Here is a 22654-nt window from a genome sequence, read left to right as displayed (position 1 = left end):
TAATAATAAACAACATATCCAAAAATTGAGGAGGAGTGTTTTCACTTAACAGAAAAAATAAATTTTAAAGATTCTATGTGTGCGATTCTTATGGAGGAAACATGTCTTTGTTAAACACCGCAAAAACGGAGAATACACTTTTTATTTTGGATTTTAATTTTTTTTAAGAAAGTATGCTTATTAGTAAACAATATATCCAAAAATTGAGGAGGAGTGTTTTCACTTAAGAAAAAAAATAATTTTTAAAGTTTGTACGTGTGTGATTCTTATGGACGAGACATGTCGTAGTTAATCACCTCAAAAACGGAGAAATACACTTTTTATTTTGGATTTTAATTTTTTTTCATAAAGCATGCTTATTTATAAACAACATATCCAAAAATTGAGGAGGAGTGTTTTCACTTAAGAAAAAAAATAATTTTTAAAGATTGTACGTGTGTGATTCTTATAGACGAGACACATGTCGTAGTTAATCACCTCAAAAACGGAGAAATACACTTTTTATTTTAAATTTTAATTTTTTTTAAGAAAGTATGCTTATTAATAAACAACATATCCAAAAATTGAGGAGGAGTGTTTTCACTTAAGAAAAAAAATAATTTTTAAAGATTGTACGTTTGTGATTCTTATGGACGAGACATGTCGTAGTTAATCACCTCAAAAACGGAGAATACACTTTTTATTTTGGATTTTAATTTTTTTTTAAGAAAGTATGCTTATTAATAAACAACATATCCAAAAATTGAGGAGGAGTGTTTTCACTTAACAGAAAAAATAAATTTTAAAGATTCTATGTGTGCGATTCTTATGGAGGAAACATGTCTTTGTTAAACACCGCAAAAACGGAGAATACACTTTTTATTTTGGATTTTAATTTTTTTTTAAGAAAGTATGCTTATTAATAAACAACATATCCAAAAATTGAGGAGGAGTGTTTTCACTTAAGAAAAAAAATAATTTTTAAAGTTTGAACGTGTGATTCTTATAGACGAGACACATGTCGTAGTTAATCACCTCAAAAACGGAGAATACACTTTTTATTTTGGATTTTAATTTTTTTTCATAAAGCATGCTTATTAATAAACAACATATCCAAAAATTGAGGAGGAGTGTTTTCACTTAAGAAAAAAAATAATTTTTAAAGATTGTACGTTTGTGATTCTTATGGACGAGACATGTCGTAGTTAATCACCTCAAAAACGGAGAAATACACTTTTTATTTTGGATTTTAATTTTTTTTTCATAAAGCATGCTTATTAATAAACAACATATCCAAAAATTGAGGAGGAGTGTTTTCACTTAAGAAAAAAAATAATTTTTAAAGATTGTACGTGTGTGATTCTTATAGACGAGACACATGTCGTAGTTAATCACCTCAAAAACGGAGAAATACACTTTTTATTTTGAATTTTAATTTTTTTTAAGAAAGTATGCTTATTAATAAACAACATATCCAAAAATTGAGGAGGAGTGTTTTCACTTAAGAAAAAAAATAATTTTTAAAGTTTGTACGTGTGTGATTCTTATAGACGAGACACATGTCGTAGTTAATCACCTCAAAAACGGAGAACACACTTTTTATTTTTGATTTTAATTTTTCTTATGAAAGAAATTAAACCATTAATAAATAACATATCCAAAAATTGAGAAAGATTGTTTTATTTTTTTTATTTATTAGATATTCAAAAATTGAAGAGCGTTTATAGTTAAAAAATTTGCATGTTGGCATATATACTAAGTACTTTGAATAAAAAGTGCAACACCTCTGATTTCAACGGATTTTATTGAAATTTTCACAGACGTCGTAATGGAGTTAACTCATTACTAAGTAACTTTTTTAATTGTTTTATAAAACTTTTTTTGAATTTTTTTTTTAACTATTTAAGCTTATAAAACTTATTTATTGGTTTTTTGGATATTAATGTGATGATTAATAATATTTTTAGTGTGGGAAACACTCCCTTTATTTTTATTTGACTAGTATTCTTGTGAATTATGATTTACCCAACCATTGTACCATTAGCTGTTAAACTCTTATTGAATAATTATTATTACTCATAAAAGAATTTACCTAAGCTTGTATGCAATCTGCCGGTATAATACCATTTTTGAGAAATGACAAAACCGATTTCTTTTGAAAGTATTGATCAGCTTAAAGAAAATCTTGGTTATTTATTACTTATTCAAATTTTAGTTTTCTGCATTTTTGAAATGAATTTAAATAAATGACAAATGCCATAGTCTAATCCTACTTTTAGAGGGGCATTGTATTCATATTGTAGCTGATTAAATATATTCCTACACCTAGCTTTAACCGCCCAGGTAGTTTGTTATTAATCACCCTTTATTTTAAGAGATCAGTTTTTGAACAGTACTTTTGTAACTTTGCAACCCATAGGATTAAGGGATTTAACATGTTTCTGCTAATAACAATAATTGTTCGAAAACCTATAAAATCTCTGATAGAATACTTTTATTTAGTTTTAAACTCTGTTGTTGTACGGAATCTTCGCGACAGTCAGGTGCTTTTCTCGGGCGTTTAGTCCATCTTATTAAATTTATTTCTTTACTTTCGCAATTTTTTTATAATCAGTTTTGTCACTGTAGTGTCAGTACTTAGTATTTACGTTAGTTTATGTGTAGTGTAAAGTGACTTATTATAGAAAATAAAAGTTCAATGCGTCCTAGATCACACCAATCAAAAGAATTAGGATCTCCTTCCTATGGTAATACTCCACTTGGCTCTAAATCTCACATCCCAGTCAGTCTAGTGTTTTAGGGTAAAAATTTTTATAACTGCAGCCTTCTAAAGTACCGCATTGATTTTTATGAAATTCGACAAGGAGCTTATTTGACTTTCGTCTTCAAAAGTTATAAATTATTATCTTATATAATGTGCTATACATATTATGTGCTTTTTGCTTTTAAGGGGTAATAACAACTACCCTCTCTGACAGAAGATTAAAAACTACAGATTTATGCATTATTTATTAAAGATGTACATCATGTTTAAATATGTGTAATAATTATTTGTTTATCTTATCGAATATAGATTTGGGATACATTTCAAATTTTCGACCCTTAAAACTACCTTTCAGATCAACATTTACAAAAAAAACTACGGATTGAACGAGTTTAATGTTGCATTTTTAATGACTGTTCGTCCACATTTGTTTAGATAAAGGTATGCTATAGGTATCATACATAAAAAAATTGAAATGCCTACATCTACCGTTCTTTTTATATTTAATATATTGAAGATGCTCGAAAGTCCGATTACGGGCAGACAGGTTTTTTTTAAGTTTTGATATTAATACAAAGTTTTTTGGGAATAATACCACATAAAATTGAAAAATATTCTTTATTTGTATATGTACCGCCGAAGCGAGTACATTCAGAAAAATAATAAAGATAATAATAAAATTAATAAATAAAAAAATAAGAACAAAGAAAAACATTCAGAACAATATTTTGATATTAAAATAAATTATTTTTAACATCTTTTTGCACATTTGTTTAGATAAAGAAATGCTATAGGATAAATAAAGAAATTGGAATGTCTTTATTTACCATTAATTTGATATTAAAACAAATTCCTTTTTAAATTTTCCTGCACATTTTTTTAGGTAAGGTATGCTATATGATATATAAAAAATTGTAATGCCCATATCTACTATTATTATTTTAAACTTAGATGACAGGAATGATGAAGGTACTAATTGATTTAAAATTAACTATGAAGAGCAAACTTTTTTAAAATATTACTTTACGATACAATAGACAATTACTCTATGATTCAATAGACAAAAGTATGCTTCTGGGACTGGGTCGTTATTATCGGGGCAGGTAAAAACGGAAAATTTGAAAACTCAAGGCCGGTATATAGGGTACATGAAATTACTAATAATCAACTTTAGAAAAACCCAAAAAGAGAAAGTGCATAAGCCTTTATTTTGTTTAGTGGGGACTGAGTTTCTTCAAAATATGTGTTTGTCAGTAAATTTATAAATTCTGGTAGACATAGGCATTCTAATTTTTTAGTAGTGAACATTTTATCGGACAAAGTTTGTAGTGAATATACTGTTTTTTTTTTAAATTTTTTAAACATTGTAGTTGTGTTTTCTATCGCTTGGTAGAGCAAAGTTTATTTTACTGTCTTGTGTGTTAAAAGCAAGGGTTGTAAAAATGAATAACAGTTTTGATATTGCCTTAAGTGAATATTTTTACTCAAAAAACGTTTCTTTGCATAATCTTTTAAGGTGTAGAACGTCAGACAGTCTAATAGCCGAGGCAGCTTTAAATTTGTGTGGTGCAGATTCCCCTCTGAATAGACTAAAAATATTTAAAAAATGTTCCAACACGAATTCAAACTTTTACAAAACATATTCGTGTCTTATACAACAACAAAAAAACGAAGTAGTGGATATTTATAATAATAATAATATAACTTTTTCTAGTGAGGATCTAATTAATAATGTCGATTTAAATAATTCGTTTGATGTACATCCTGAAGTATTTAACAATATGTCCTTTTTTGAAACTACCGTTAATGCCCCCTCCGAGACAAACACAAACAATTTGTCACAAACACCATTGGCAAATTTTGATATAGCAGACATTTCTTGTTTGGATAAATCTGTTACTATGGATAAAACTTTAAATATTTCTCATGATAACAATATTATCGATCCAGAGATCAAGAAATTTTATAACATACACCAAACACAACGCGAAGCATTATTAATTCCCGTAAGTTCACGAAATATACATCCCAACACATTAATAGTTAACTCTACTTGTTCAGTGTTTGAAGGAACATTTTTGTTAAATAAGCAAGAGTTTTCTACAATATATGATAAAAAATCAAACAAATTTAAGCCAAAATTATACAGTTTTACAATAAGAGAAAACTTTAAGAAAGTAAATAATATTTGTATTTTATGCATCAAGGGTTGCAATTATCTAAAAGGTAAAATTATTATTTACGGTTATTGCTCACAACCCGATTGTAAAAAATTTAAAATCATTTGTAAAATAAGTTCAAGCCTAAAATGTATACAGTAATTCTATTAATTTTTTTCAAGTGTAGTCAATTGACATCCCAAGTTCGAGGAGTTGAAAGAATATTACTTGGTGACCGATTACTGCCAAACACAGCTTTCAACATCAGAAATGATGATATTAATAACTGCTGCTATGGAGTAGAACACTCTAAAAATTTAAATATGATTAAGAGTGATGTAGTATACAGGAAAGTTAAATCTGAGGCTAATGCCAGAAATGATAGATTAAGGGATGATCTTACCGACATAATTCAAATGCAAAAAGAAAATAAAAATTATATTCCTTATACATTTAGGGTGTGCACATTAAGTAGGGAACAGTTATATTTTGTTAAAAATAATAATAGGTTTAATGTATCTTCAATACATATAGACGCAACTGGTTCAGTCGTTAGAAAACCTTTTGCAGATTCAAAGAGAATACTATATTATGCCGGTGTTGCTCAGTTAAATACAAAAAAAAATTGTACCTCTTTTGGAAATGGTAACTAATAGCCATGATATTGGAAACATTTCATCATGGTTAAATGAATATAGACATTATTGTTTAAGAAATAATGTACACTGGCCTGCATTTAAAGTAGCAACCAGTGATTTTAGTGTGGCAATTTTAAATTCAATTTGCGAAGCTTGGAATTTATTAACGTTACAAGACTACTGTAAACTATTGTATAGGTCAGTTACAGATAAAACAGTCGATTTAAGTAAAATAATAATTATTAAACTCTGCTGTGCACACATGATAAAACTAGTCTCTCGTGACATCAACACATACTTTTTAAAATCTGCTTCCGATACAAAATCTTTAATAAAAGAAATTATTGCTACTTTATTTAATATAATTTCCTTTAATGACATTGAAACAGTGCTAAACTGTTTTTTCTATCTTTTGGCAAGTCCTCAAATTACCCAAGAAACTAAGATGATAACAAATAAATTACTATCAGTACTAACATCATACAAAATTACTAACTCAGAAATTATTGCTGAGAGTAAAATCAGTGATGACAATTTATCATATTTTTACAACAATAATACGCTGCCTTCAAGTTCTGCCTTTTATTCAAACAACTTATTTTATATATACTTTAAAAATATGTTTGACGCGGTTCTAGAAGGACATGAGAACTTAAATAAGACTGAAACAGAAAATCCGTTTTATAACCCAGAATTTGGGTCTTACTTTATCCAGCACTATATTCCATTCTTACCATTGTGGAGTGGAATTTTTCATGGCAGAACAAGCAACGCTCCCGTAGAAAACTACTTTGGGTTATTAAAAAATAATATATTAAATAATAATTTACATTTAAAATGTTCACGTTTTGTACGGAAGGTACGTCACTACGTTTTAAGCCAATATAGAGAACATAAATATAAAATAAAAAGAATTAGATGCGCTTCCAAGTTACGTACTAAAATTTAAAAAAAAAGGAAATGAGAAGCAAAATAAAATAGAAGAAACGTGGTGTAAAAGAAAGAAAAGCATGCACACTTATTTTAAACAACAATTAATTAAGAAATATTTTGAGAACACCAAGGCAATAATAGAAAATGTAAACAGTCAAAAAACTCCAAATATCAAAGAAACAGACCACGAATACTATATAAAAACACATGATTTTATTTACCCCTGTTATGCAAATGGCGATTACGCAATAACAAAGTTTAACGACGAGTTATTGTTCTATACCAGTTTTTCTTACCTAGCGGCAAGTAAACAAAACTGTACAGACATGTGGTTGGACAATTTTCTCGTGGATTATGTTTTAAACATTTTTCGAAATAGCAAAAATCACATAAAAATTTTCTTCAGTTACACGGTTGAGAAAATACTAAGAGGACTGGAAAAATGGTCAATAAATAGTCAGATTTTGTTCTTTCCAATACTTGTACTAAACCATTGGATGGTGATGAAAATCGATACTTGCAACAAATCTGCAGAGTTTTATGATCCACGTGGTAATAACAGTAAAAAAGGAAAATATTACTTTTATAGAATAATGTCAATGTGTACAAATACGGGCGATAATGTTGCTGCAGATTTCACTTTTAGTTTTAATAACATGCATCCAGTTCAAACAGATTCTTGGAATTGTGGTGTGTTCACACTGTATTATTGCGAAACTAATATAAAAAAAATTTTAGTTGATAAAAATTTTAATCCGAAACTATACAGAAAATATTTAGAGTACCTTATTATTACAACAACCGAAAATATAACTACAAAATGTGTGCATTGTGGAAAAAGTAATTGCGAAAAAGAGTGCAAAAAATGTAAGCGATTTTCTCACCGTCAGTGTATACAACAAAATAAAATAACATCGTCATGCTCCTATGTATAAAATTACAAATAAAACAGGTCTGGGTTTTTGCTTTGAAATTTCGTTTTTCCTAAAAAATCGAATGGGGTGCGACTAAGGGTTCAGTTCACGTCTGGCAGCCCCGTTTAAACAGGAAACCCTTAACACTAATTAAAACAATAATTTTTGGATATGTTGTTTATTAATAAGCATACTTTCTTAAAAAAAATTAAAATCCAAAATAAAAAGTGTATTTCTCCGTTTTTGAGGTGATTAACTACGACATGTGTCTCGTCTATAAGAATCACACACGTACAAACTTTAAAAATTATTTTTTTTCTTAAGTGAAAACACTCCTCCTCAATTTTTGGATATATTGTTTACTAATAAGCATACTTTCTTAAAAAAAATTAAAATCCAAAATAAAAAGTGTATTCTCCGTTTTTGCGGTGTTTAACAAAGACATGTTTCCTCCATAAGAATCGCACACATACAATCTTTAAAATTTATTTTTTCTGTTAAGTGAAAACACTCCTCCTCAATTTTTGGATATGTTATTTATTAATAAGCATACTTTCTTAAAAAAAATTAAAATCCAAAATAAAAAGTGTATTCTCCGTTTTTGAGGTGATTAACTACGACATGTCTCGTCCATAAGAATCACAAACGTACAATCTTTAAAAATTATTTTTTTTCTTAAGTGAAAACACTCCTCCTCAATTTTTGGATATGTTGTTTATTAATAAGCATACTTTCTTAAAAAAAAATTAAAATCCAAAATAAAAAGTGTATTTCTCCGTTTTTGAGATGATTAACTACGACATGTGTCTCGTCTATAAGAATCACACACGTACAAACTTTAAAAATTATTTTTTTTCTTAAGTGAAAACACTCCTCAATTTTTTGGATATGTTGTTTATTAATAAGCATACTTTCTTAAAAAAAATTAAAATCCAAAATAAAAAGTGTATTCTCCGTTTTTGCGGTGATTAACTAAGACATGTTTCCTCCATAAGAATCGCACACATACAATCTTTAAAATTTATTTTTTCTGTTAAGTGAAAACACTCCTCCTCAATTTTTGGATATGTTGTTTATTAATAAGCATACTTTCTTAAAAAAAATTAAAATCCAAAATAAAAAGTGTATTCTCCGTTTTTGAGGTGATTAACTACGACATGTCTCGTCCATAAGAATCACAAACGTACAATCTTTAAAAATTATTTTTTTTCTTAAGTGAAAACACTCCTCCTCAATTTTTGGATATGTTGTTTATTAATAAGCATAATTTCTTAAAAAAAATTAAAATCCAAAATAAAAAGTGTATTTCTCCGTTTTTGAGGTGATTAACTACGACATGTGTCTCGTCTATAAGAATAACAAACGTACAATCTTTAAAAATTATTTTTTTTCTTAAATGAAAACACTCCTCCTCAATTTTTGGATATGTTGTTTATTAATAAGCATTATTTCATAAAGAAAATTAAAATCCAAAATAAAAAGTGTATTTCTTCGCTTTTTGAGAATATGAACTGCAAAGTGTGGAAAATTGGTTTTAATATAAAATTTTATATTAAGTATAAGTTTTACTATTGGTTTCCTTTAATTTAATAATATACTTGCTTGGTAGTACTATTGTCCCAGTATTTTTGCGATATTTTGAAAAAAAAATCTATGGATGGAATCTATGGATAACTTCACATCGGTAAAAATCAAACCAAACATAGCTGCTCGGGGAGAGGACAGATGGGCGAAAGTCTGTATGAAGGCCTAGAAAATGGTGGAAAGATGCAGTCAGAGAAGATCTGGAGGAAATGGGAAATAGTGGCACAGGACCGACACATGGAAAGCAATAGTAAACCACTCGCAAGACACTCGAAGAGTTATAACGCCATTGATAATGATAATAACTAAATATTTTTGACGCTAAATTTACAAAAAGTAACGGGTTTTTTACACTACAATCAAGATTATCGTTTTTAGGACCAGCAGTTCTTATCACGAATAGACAATGTTTTGAACATAGTTATTCAAAGTAGAGTGAGTGAAAGATTTAAGCGAATAATTACAACATGGTTTCCACAGCCTTAGCGCATTCCCCATATCTTCCACGATTTTTGAAAAAAACTCACACTCGTTTGTCATGTAAAATTTGAAGTTTTCGGCATGGATTTGAAATTCGAAATTTGGTAATCGAAATTACAATTCGTGCTTAATCTTAATTGCTAATAGCTATAGCTCTCACTCACTGAGGCTGAAAAACATGAGAATTATTCGGCAGCATTTCTTGGGGATTTTTTTTGTGGGGATATTTTGTCCAAAAAAAATCTGTGGGGAATATTTGTCCGGGGATTATTTGTCCGCGGATTTTTTGTCCAGGGATAATTTATGGAGATTTTTTGTCCGGAATATTTTGTCCGGGGATTATTTGTCCTTGCTTCGCTTGGGCACCGAATTTTTTTTGTATTGTTTCTGAAAGACAAGTTACATTTTCCTACTATTCTTTATATTTCTTATATGCCCTGGGAGGGGTTTTAACCCCCAAAACCACCCTTGGGTGCGCCACTGTACTAGTTTATAATAAATGTTGGATCATTTTTCCTGTACTATCTCATAAACTATAAACAATTTCCAATGTTGTTGAAAGTTTGCGATAAAAGGAAGTATTTTCTGTTGGGTATTCAATTGTTTACATAAACCGAATTCAAATATAAAGAGCTGGGTGTTTTTCGTCCAATATAAACAAGAAACATAACTATCGCGAAGAGCGCAAAGTCTTTAGCGTCCAATCAAGTATAAGTACATTCCTAATTCTGCTTAATTATCGAAAAATTCTTAAGCCCGAGTTCCCAGAAAAGTGCCATTCTTCTTTTTTTCGCGAACAAACGACTTGATGCTCGCTTTTTTACCAAAAGACGTAGCGCGGGATATTTCAGTAAGCGACGGCGAAGAGAACGCCTTGCTCGGATCAAGTCGACCTCGACAACTTCTTTGTGGACTGGAATTCTTCACGGCATTCTTCGATGATAATCCAGAATCACGGTGACTAGCTTTTTTTTAATAGATGCAGACGGGGAAAGGTATCGACGGACGTTACGGACGAAGTGCTGGATCATCGGTTTTAAGAGAAAAATCTCTAGTGGTTGTAAGGCTTAAACTGTAATTAGGAGGATAGAGCTTTTAATTGTCGATATTCACTTATGTCCATTATTAGGCGGGATCCATTAGTAACAATATAGTCAGATATACATTAAAAAAACGACAGAGGATAACATTTTTGCCTATCGGATTACATCATCTGCTAGCGGTTTTTGGATTATCACACACTTTAGTCTTTTAGATATTATAATATAATCTCATATTAAGCGGAGAGGCACAAAATCTTGGTCTAATGATATTTAAATGCATTCATTTTTTTCAAATCCTGACAAACTGAAAAATATTATTGAAAAATTTAAACGCAGAATGAAAGACTACATTATTACCGAGGGTCGAACTCCCTTAGAGTAACCAAGAAGTTTCTTTTGAATGAAATATTTAAAATTAAAAATCACACTAAATTTTCTCTTTTTTTACACCTGTAACTTATAGGTCTGGATCCCGCGTATGAAAAAAAAGTTGATTAATAGCAAGCTGAAAATTTGTTAATAGCTTAAGGGTGTCCAGTCGGAGAAACTTTGATATATGGGAACACTGGAACAGGGGAAGTTTTAATTGTGGAACAGGTTAAAAATTTGAAAGGGACAGACCACGAAAACGTCACCATGTATTTTGTCCCACAGAACTTCCAATTGATTTGTTACCCTTTCATTAAACTGTCATGCAAAAATCAGACTGCGATTTATCACCTGTCATAATTCCTGTCATTTGACATATTCTATGTGTTCCACTCATTATAATTTCCATTTGGTGATAAATAGCAGCCTGATTTTTGCATGAGAGTTTAATGAAAGGATAAAATCAATTGGAAGTTCTGTCGGACAAAATACATGTGACGTTTTCGTGGTCTGACCGTTCCAAATTTTTAACCTGTTCCACAATTAAAACTTCCCCTGTTCCAGTGTTCCTATATATCAAAGTTTGTCCGTATAGATATCTTTAAGCTATTAACAAATGTTCAGCTTGCTATTAATCAACTTTTTTTTCATACGCGGGATCCAGACCTATTATTAAAATAAATATAGTTTTCAGGGACTTTCGGCCCTCAGTAATAATGCAATCTTTCATTCTGCATTTCAAAAATTCTTATTAGTTTTCTCTGGATTCGAAAAAAATAATTGCATTTAAATAGCATTAGACCAAGATGTTGCGGCTACCCCCTTAACCACGTTACTAAAATATTAAGACATTAAAGACAATAAAATTATTTAAAAATAAAAACAATCATATTTGAAGGCATAACACACATACATTTTTAAGATATTTCAAAAATAAAAACAATTGAATTTCATATTTCATTCAAAATCGAGGATTTTGAAGTAATGATAGTTTTATGTCTGGAGTCTCTTATAATAAACGAAGAAAGATGTAAGAGAAATACGTAGAAGACTTACTATCGCTAGAAGAGCTATGACATAGCTTAGAACTGTTTGGAAAAGCTGAACCTTAAACAGTGCACACAAAATTAAGACTGGTCTCATTTTTCCCTTAGCTACATATGCATCTGAAACGTGAACGAGGAAAAAAACAGACAAGAATAAAATAGATGCTTTTGAGATGTGGGTATACCGCAACATCGATCAAATGTATCCATAATGGAACAACTCAATATAAAAGACAGGTTGCTTAAACAAATACAACAGAGATACTTAGTATTTTGGACACATTGCCAGAAGAACAGGCCCGATGGAAAAACTTATCATCGAGGGCAAAGTTGAAGGGAAAAGCCTGAGGGGAAGCTCTCCAAGCCGTTGGGTGGATCAATCAAAAAAGCTGATCAACCGAGGAATTCAAGAGGCCGAACAACAAGCCCATAACAGAGAACGATGAAAATAAATTATAAAAATTGAAAGAATACATAATATGGAATGTTCTTAAAAAGAACTAATATAAGCAAATATAGAGGTAAAATTGCACTCAAACACCTATACAATAGTAATAAAGGTTTCATCAAATGCCTCAGTTGTAATAAGGACAGATCATAAAAGAGCTTTAAAACAACATAAATCGGCTTATCTATCTTTTATGGTCTTGGGAAAAGCTTTTAACTATATTCACAAGGAAGATTAAACAAAAGAGATACATATATCAATCAATTCTTCACAAACCATCACACATATTATCTGCTTTCAAATGCAATTGAAAATTTATTATAGTGGTACCAGAAAACACATCTTTTCAACCAGATTTTTGTAAACTGTCGCAATAAATATGCCGTATAAACATTTAATATCTTGAATACAAGAAACAAAAATAGTAAGATATGAAAATTTTGACAGAATAAATATTTATGAGAAAAAAATAAGAATAATATATAAAATTCATTTGAAATAGAGAACCACATAAAACAAAAGGTAGAGGATGGTAGAGAATATGTAGGAATACGAGTTCTGAAGATGTTGAAGAATTGCTAAAATATGCCTGGAAAACAACTCTAACAGGATCTGCTAACGATCCAATGACAGTAAGGTCAAAAAATATTTTTAGTCTTATTTTAATAAAAAAATATTTAATCATATATTTTGGTATCTATGTATAGTTGCAGATTTTTCAATATATTCTATTGTTCTCTTTGCCACTGATGCAATCTGATCAATATAAATATCTCTAATGCACATTAGCGAAGATTAACAAGAAACATTAATTAGAATTATTTTTTGTTGTGATTTTTTTATAGGTTTTGTCTATCATGTTGCATTACCATTTTAATACTCTTCAAAAATATTATTAAACTTTAAATTATTCTTGTAATAAACCTTTCAAATTTATTCCATCTACTACCCACATTTTTATCGAAAATAATGAATAAACTTTTGGTTTCAATCGACTGAAACTATAAGAATTATGTGCTGGTTGAACAAGATTTTAAGATAAAGTCCTTTCACTTTTATCAAACTTCAGGACGATTTTCCAAGCCAGTCTTTTGAGTTCATAGTTACGAATGCATGGAGAAGAATATTGTGAATTCCGTGGACAGACCACAGGACAAGTAATTCAGTTTTAAATGAGCTAAAGGTCAGCTAAAGTCTATCTCCAACAATTAATTTGAACATGTTATGAGATACAAAAAAGATGGAAAGACTTATTATCCAAGGAAAGATAAAAGACCGAAGATCACGAAGAAGATCCTCTACAAAATTGATCAACCAAATTACAGGACTATGCAAAAGACCTATGCTTGAGATAAAATGACAGAAGAGATCTTTGAAGACGGACAATACACATCACAATGAACACGGTCTGGGAGTATTATTCTACATACACTCAATAAATATTTTGATAGTAATATTGAATATTAAAACATTAAGAATTTGCAAGAAAATTAACAAGATTTAAACCAGAGAAGACAGAAACGAACGGGCAAAAAAAGGAAATACAGTAGAACCCCGATTATCCGGGTGCGGATTATCCGTGCTGCGGATTATCCGTGCTATGATTTTTTATTACTCAAGTTGTGTTTTTGAGGTTTTATCAAAGCGTAAATCACTTGACGGAAACTCTATATGACGAAAGAGACTCATAATGAAAGATTTATTTTCTTCTGTTATTTTTTATGGTAGGTACATAAGTATGTGTGTCCGTACATATGTATTATACATAAGAAATACATGTTCGGATTATCCGTGCCACCCTTCGGTCCCGACGAGCACGGATAATCGGGGTTCTACTGTATGTAAACACTAAGATCAAATACCTACATAAGGAAAAACTATAAAAACTGAGAAAAAAATATAAAGATTGCAGATAAAAACACTAGGTTTATTATGAAAAGGTAAACAAATTGTATCCTGTACCATAAATAGGTACTGATGAGCTGCCTGGGCAGACAATTTAAGATAGGTTAGGAAAATGAAAAAATATGAAAATATGTGCCAGCTAAAAGACTAGATTTAAGAATTGACTGCAATGAAAAATACGGTATCAAGCTTTTCAGCATGAAGGCACAATCCAAGAAAACAGAAACTGACAGAATTGGCTAATAACAAGGTAGATGAAGAAAAATCTTTTCAAATCAAGAAGAATCTTTTCAAATCAATCAAAAATTGGTAAACTAGAGGGTTGTTTAAAAACAAAAGTCTAAAAAAGCAGCCACTGAAGAAACTACCGGCACCTATAGGTATACTGGTGTAGCAAAGCTACATGAGTCATGAATTTAAAGGGTAATATCAGGATGTACGTAATACTCAGTTCTTTCTGTTTGTAAAGACATAATATTTGAAATAAAAAACAAATTTTAGGAAAAAAAAAATTTCCCAATGGTTTTCTTTTGCACAAGAAACCAGATTCAGGGTAAAATTTCGATTAAGTTGTTTACAGAAACACAGAATATTTTGGTCAAATTCTTCTACCGAGAAAATAACGGTAAAATATCGTTCAAACCAAATCCGGCCGTTTGGAATGATGAGATTTTAAAGATGCGACGGGGGATTCTATAGAACATAGATTTGAACTAAATAGGCTGTGGTTAAAGTCAAGTTTGTTCAGCTAAATGTAACATATTTATGGCTAAAATAGCACTATTATAGTATAATCACAGTACGCGGAGTTACAGTGGTTGAATGGTAGATTTGATTATTGTTTAAAGTCTTACCTTATTAATTCCTATAATATTGAAGAGGTATCTTGTTTTAGTGTATTAACAAAAATATCTCAATAATACAATATTCCCAGAAAAGGGTTAAAATATTCACTGGGCAAGTTTAATTTAAAAAAAGTTCGTTTATACAAACGAGGAAAAGCTAAGAATCTATAAAGGTTAGCTAAAAGATTACACTAAGTATTCTTCTTCTTATTCAAAAACCTACAGAAAAAATTGGTTAAAATTTTGAAGCGACGGGATGTGCTATATTGGCTAAATTCGGCGGACAAATCAAAATTGGACAGAAAAATTGGCTATTGGATAGAAACATGGACCAAATAGAAATATTAGGAAGTAATGAATATCTAGGACTATTTAGTATGCATATCATTGTAGAAGGGCGAGAAGATAACTTGGTCCCCAAGATGGAACCAATATCGTAGGATATCGTAGGAAAATCTGTGCTAAAGAAACTGAAGGTAGAAGAAACAGATAAACTTCTTGATGGAACTGAAGAAGTGTAGAAGAAAACATCAAAAATATGTTTAAAGAATACTATTTGGGACAACAGAAGTACCTATGCTGCATCCAATTTTGGAAAACCTTTAGTAAATTATTTAGTAAGTAATAAGTAAGTGTTGATACCAATATATCAAGAAAATATGCCACAAATATTATGATAACGTAATTTTTTACAGCTCCTTATAATTTTTTTCTCTACTATGAGTTTACCGAAATTTTTATGTGTTGTAGGTATAGAATCTATGACTTATCTTCATCCAACAGTTTTATCTCTCTAAATTCTAGGAAAGCAACTCGGTATTAAAATTATATCTCGCTTATAGTTTTAAGTGATATTAGTTTACTAAATCCTTTATTTGCTCATCAGCTACTTGAAATTTTGTTAAGGAAACAAACTAATCCGTCTAGGGAAGACAAGGTGTATAAAAACGTAAAATTGTTCTTGCTCATTCATTAGTATCATTTACACTTTATATTCAGAAAAAACGGTAACAGCCATATTCTAATTAATAATCATTATATTTTATTACTATTTTGAATAGATAAAATGAGCCATTTTCTTTGTTTACCATTTTTATTTAATGTGTTTTGAAGCAATTATTGCATTTAAACTTGTGAATTTTAAAATATGAGCTACATAATGTGAGTTTATGTAGTCATTAAAATTTTATGGCCATGTTGAATCAGAATGAACACAATTCTAGTATGTGCGCCAAAAGACCAAGAAAAAATGGGGTTTTGTTTCACTAGGATCATCTTACATTAAATATTTTTCAAAAATATTGAAAAAATATCAATAATTAGAAAAAAATAAGGATTTTTCAATTAGGTATAATATTATCATTAGTATAAACTGCATTAAAAATGTAAATACTTAATTCTATTTTTCTTTGGATTAATGTAACTTTCTGTCAGACACTCATTACCTGATCATTTTTAGATGAGTATTTTTGATCAGGTATCCAAGACTTCTTAGTTTATTAGTTAAATAATTTTTGACCAACAAGAGTTACAATGAGTTACAAAGAGACAAGTCAATCAGAACTTTTGCAATGACTATTTTTGATCAGACTTTTAAAATTTTTAGATGAGTATTTTTGATAAAGTTATCGAGTATTTTTTAATCATTACATATAGGTACATATTTTTATTAGCATAAACTGTATTAAAAATGTAAATAATTCTATTTTTCTTTGAATTAATATAATTTTCTGCCAGACGCTGATTACTTGGTCCTTTTTAGATGAGTATTTTTGATAAAGTATGTTGTTCTAAGGCTTTTTAATTTACTATTAAAAAAAAAATTGATCAACAAGAGTTAAAGGCTCTATGTGGGTGCCTGATTGGTTTTTATTATTACCAAATACCTACTTAGATGAAAACTTTTGCGATAGTATTTTTGATAATGTTTAGATGAGTATTTTTTAATTATTATATTTTTATTAGCATAAATTGCATTAAAAATGTAAATAATTCTTTTTTTCTTTGAATTAATGTAACTTTCAGCCAAACACTGATTACCTGGTCCTTTTTACATGAGTATATTTTAATAAGATATTATGTTGTTCCAAGGCTTTTTATTTTACTATTTTTAAAAAACTTTGAACAATAAGAGTTAATGGCTCTATGTGCGTGCCTGATTGGTTTTTATTATTACCAAATACCTACTTAGATGAAAAGTATTGCGATGAGAATTTTTGATAAGATTTTTGGATGAGTATTTTTTATAAGGTAAGTTGCTCCAAGGCTTTTTTTCTTTTTTATTCTAAATAAACTTTGATTAACAAGAGTAAAGGCTCTGTGTTCGCGCCTGATTGGTTTTTATTACATATGTATTACCAAATACCTTCTCGATCAAAACTTGGTAATAATAACATTGAAAAACTATTACTGTAAAGCATTGTTAGACACCTAATGCATTATTTTTTCATTTGCTTAATTACGAAATGATTGTTGTACATGCGATAGTGTTAGAATATTTTGTTCCCGATTGCTAAGTCCAATGTCGTTTAGAAAAATTGAATGTTCTGTACCTCAAGGTGAGCATTTCCAAAATCCTATTATTGAAAAATTCAGGTAGACTGAGGGGCATTCAGACAACTGGGGTTTTCGAACACAAAGCATTGGTCATATTCAGCTTAAAAAATTCAGGTAGGTAGATGAAGAAAAAGGTCAAAATTGAAAGCATTTATGAAACTTTGATTTTGGATTTTATGATATTTCTGTTTATTTATTACATCACGATTTTCAAAGATGTCTAGGAAGGTAAGAAAATATATAATATATTGAATGAATTAATTCATTTAGTAACTGAGAAATATTTGTATAGTGGACTTATAAAATACAATTTGAAATGGTTTGTAAAATAGAAAGAAATTCCATAAAAGAAAAGTTGTTATACTTGTGTGATTTGAAAGGGTTTGTAAATTAAAAAGAATGCCTTCTGCAAAAAATATCAAATGGTGATGAATTTAATATTCAAAAACAAAAATGTGGTCTTATTTCTCAAATAGAAAGATGCATTTTAGATCCATGGCATATAGTACTATGGTCTAATCAGAGTCTTATCTACTGGGTATACCGGTTATCTTCTTTCATGCGTCGGGAAATAGAAATACCTTCTGGCCTATCGAAACCACAACCACAGGAAAGAAACATTTTTTTCTTTCATCCTCAATCGGTGGAGCTTATCCCTTTTGCTTTTAGTTTCTAGGAACCACTTATTTTTTAAGAAATGAATATATTGGCAACAAATAAGGATTTTGATTAATATATCAAAAAAAATCTATAGGGTTAAAGGGGGATTTGAAGTAGATATCGCATCTCTTGCATCAGGTATTACAACATTAGAATCAGTACTAAATGCTGAGACAAAAGAAGCATTGCCGTTTTGTGTCTTTGGAGATAGGGAAAGCAAAAGAAAGTTTAGATCCATAGGCATATAGCACTATGGTCTGATCGGACTCTTATCTTCTCGGTATACCAGTTATCTTCTTTCAGGCGTCGGCAAATATAAATACGTTTTGGCCTATACAAATTATAACCAGGGAAATGAAACATTCCTTGTCATCGTCAATCCGTGGAACATTTTTACTTTTGCTTTTAGTTTCTTGGGAAGATTTATTTTTTAAGAAATGAATGTATTTGAAGCAAAATAAAGAAGATGTAGGAAAAATATACAGATTTGCAGTACATATTGATATCTATGTATAGAGGACAGTAGAGGAAAAGATTATATTAGGTACTTCTTCTTCTTGCACTAGGAATTACAACATTTAGAATCAATACTAAATGTTGAGACAAAGGAAGCATTGAGGTTTTGTAAAAAGTCTTTTGAGATTAATATTTAAGTACCCAAGTCATATGTATGTTTTCAGAAAGATTGGATGGGATTAGGTATTTTTTTTGTCACAGATATTTTAAAACTTAAAGATGTCATATTATTAAATATTTATTTTAGAGTCTTTAAGAAACTGTATGAACTGTACAAGACCGGCAAGACGGCTTAGAAAAAGGTGGAAAGATGCAGTCAGAGAATATCTGGAGAAGATGGAATGGAGATGATAGCATGGGAAGTAGTAGTACAGGTTCTGAACCAATGGAAGAACATAGTAAACGCGGCAAAAGCCAAAGATGATGATGTTGAAGCTTAGTATATGTGAAATATTTAGTGATAAACTTACATTCAACTCTTGAAGTCTAGCAACTAGTACTTTTGTAGGGTATTTGTTAAGTTCACAATAATTAGAGACTATATTTTAAGTCTGCGGTAGATTTGCTATCACATGAATAAAGAGAGTTGATACACATCCCGATTTTAGCTAAATGTGCAGGAAAGTTACCATGGTTTAATCTTAAACGGCTTAGGGATGAATGGGGAACAAAATCGACTAACGTGGTAATCAAATATATGTGGTATGATTTGCGGAAGTCAAAGATAGAGAATACAAAAAGAAAGCAGATTTAGAGCACTAAAAACGGGCTGAACGAATTCTCATCTTGATAAAAGTACCGATCGGATTCTTAGGTAGACTTCCCGTCGGTATCTTGATCAGTAGATTTGATCTACCGTTTTCCATAAGTCCGTTCTAAATTAGAATGCTTCTACATTAGTATTTATAAGTGGTTGATAACTTAGTATTCCTTGAACGCACCTCGATGTCGGCAAAGGTATGGTGATGAACAGTATCAGTAAGCACTTGGTTTACTAATGAGGTAGAAGGCCTTGGTACCTGTATCCCGTTTCGTTGGAGGTACGGTATAAGCGTCCGACGGAAGGTGAAGTGTATAGGTACGAGTACCATTATAAAAAGTAATGACTATTGTAAACTGTAGTTTTTTGTGATAATTTGGAATTAATATTGATGGATTCAATTACTTGTATACATTTTAAAGAAGTTCTGTCAAAGGAATTGTAGAATTTTATGACAAGTTTTAACTAATCAACTAAGTCCTATCTTATAATTTAATAATGGTAATTCAATTAAATTTGATGAGCAGTCTTGGTAGATGATTGACGATAAGTTAGGGACATGAAAAATATGAAAAGAATGAAAGGTATAAGAGGTAAAAGAACTAGATTTAAGAATAGATTGCAATGAAAAATAAGGTATCAAGCTTTGGAAATCAGTCAAAAATTAGCAAACCGGAGATTTGTTTAAAAACAAAACTATAGAAAAGCAATCATTGGGCACCAGTACAAGAAAAGCACCGGTATCATACCTATATACCAAGAATGGAAAGAGTACTATCCAGATGTAGTACTTTGTGTTTTCTGTTTCGTAAAAGACATAATGAAGTTTTCAGAAACAAAATTAAAGAAAGTTTTTCTTTTACACAAGACCCCAAATTTCGGGAAACACATAAAAATATATTTTGGGTTAAATTTTTCAAAAAATAATTGAGAAAATCAGAGTAAAAAAGAGGGTATGGTTTAAAACAAATCGGGTGTCTTGAATGGTTGAAATGATCTGAGATTTGAAAGATGCGACGGAAGCTATAGAACATAGATTTGGACTAAATAGGTTCTGGTATGCATAGATTTGGAATAAATAGGCTATGGTACGCATAGATTTGAACTAAATAGGCTGCGGTAAACGTAGATTTGAACTAAATAGGCTTTGGTTAAGGTTAAGTTTGTTCAGCTAAATGTACCATATTTATGGCTAAAATAGTACTATTACAGTTTAATAACATTAAACGCAGTACAGTGGTTGAATTGTAGATTTGATTATTGATATGGATTCAGTTATAGGTACTTATTATCTTTTAAAGTTCTTTCAAAGGATTTGTAAAATGTTATGACAAGTTTTAAAATAATTTTAACTAAGTCGTGGGTACTTTACAATTTAATAATTGTAATTCAATTAAACTTAATGAACATCAGACTTAAAATTTAGCACCATGAAATAAAAAAGCAATGCAAAAAACGGAATCCTAGCATAAAAGAAAATATAGTTATTGAAAGACAAAATTAAAATAAAACTGGAACAATTTAAAAAAAAATCTTGATTGCTATCTTGCCGACGGCTGTATAATCTTTAATTTTTGATGCAACAAAAGGAAGAAATGCTTTCATCATATCAGATATGCTGTAATATGAGTAATGCTTTGTAATACATATTATTGTTTTATGAGTCAATTTCATATTATATTACACGTGTTGTTTGTGAAAGTATTACTGACTGTAGTATCTGTTTAGATAAAAAGGACCTTAGTATGCAAAGTGGAATAAGAAAAAATTTGTTTGTTTATTGAGTACTGGTAAAGTAGGTATGTTACTTATTCGTTTGGCGAATATGTAAAAATTTCTAGTATTTGTGGCATAATTTCTTGAATAAGTGCGAAGTTTTTTGATCAAACTGCAAAAGGCTTTTGAAAGACTAAAGCAGAGCTTACATACAAAATATGAGATCCTCAGATATAGTGAGTTTTGCAGTAGATGAAAGGAATGTATGGCTTGCCAAATTGTGTTGAATTTAGATGTCTTTGAAGTAATATATAAATTAAGTTTTTGAGTTAAGTATATGTAAATAAATGTTTGCAAATATTTGGCGGGATTTATAAGGGAGGGCGTGTTTGAATCGCTTTCTTTCGGTCAGCTGTCACTTGAAAGTGTACCGATGCGCGTATGATTGATGATGGCCGGGGCCAACCCCGAAACCATGTGCCGGATGATTGATGGGACCTGTCAATTTCGCACCATATCTGCTGCATAGCCGCCTCCTGGTGTTTTTCATAGTAAATGGTATGTACCCGTGGCTGAGCCATGCACACTGCAGTTTTCTAGTTTTCCCTACACTTGTCGCGCACTAATCTACACTTAAATCAAAATTTCTGCCACTACCCGGTCCACTGCACTGTCACAAAATTTCCTCCGCGCTGGTCATGGGGTCGTCGATCGTCAGTTGTTTTCAGCTGTCGTCAGCGCCGTCTTGATGTTCCGGAGCGCGTACGAAGGTGCTGCGCGTACCGCAGTCGTCTGCCAACTGTCAATCACGCGGCTGGAAGGGTAGAGTGGGGTCCAGATGAATGATCTGTCAGGCTCGACACGCCCACCTACCAATGGCGGCGGGCAGACGGGTCTGCGCGCGCACTCTGGCGGCCCGGCGAGGCACTACGGATTCTCGCCGAATCGTGGCGTAAGTTGACGAAAGGGCGAGCTGCATCGGCGTCGGATTTTTGGGGATGGATGAAGGAGACGGACCCGCGACGCATGGACTACGGCGCGTCGCATCCCGGTTTTGGATGGTTTTTTTCATTGTGAATGGGATGTATCGGAAATACCGATGGAATTTAATAACTGTATGCGATATTGTGATGGAGATTGCTACATCTGAGAAGGCCATTTATTTTATTCCTCTCCTTAAATATCGCTGCTCACTTTAAACTGACGAATTAGGTCAGTTTCGCGTTTCTCGGGATTATTTTACGGAAATCTGCAAAATGGTCGTCATGTCGGGAATTTCTTGTAAGGAATTTGAAGGAAACGAAATAAGAAATATGATGTTAATAGGAGTTGTGAAAAG

At 30.7% G+C, this 22654-nt stretch overlaps 1 protein-coding gene across 3 annotated transcripts in view; it reads right to left on the bottom strand.

Moving 5' to 3' along the window:
* Positions 1–22114, bottom strand: part of LOC114325306 (homeobox protein homothorax) — a 675897-nt gene extending 653783 nt beyond the window's left edge. For all 3 annotated transcript variants that reach the window (XM_050653960.1, XM_028273338.2, XM_050653961.1), the window contains exon 1: positions 21882–22114. Coding sequence is in view for 1 of the 3 variants with exons in the window: in XM_050653961.1 (XP_050509918.1) it covers positions 21882–21896 (15 nt within the window). In the remaining 2 variants the exon portion in view is untranslated. The remainder of the gene's footprint in view (positions 1–21881) is intronic.
* Positions 22115–22654: the final 540 nt, after the last annotated feature.

Source organism: Diabrotica virgifera, chromosome 6 (genome assembly GCF_917563875.1).
Source record: "Diabrotica virgifera virgifera chromosome 6, PGI_DIABVI_V3a".
Lineage (NCBI taxonomy): Eukaryota > Metazoa > Arthropoda > Insecta > Coleoptera > Chrysomelidae > Diabrotica > Diabrotica virgifera.
This window is presented reverse-complemented; position numbering and strand designations above follow the sequence as displayed.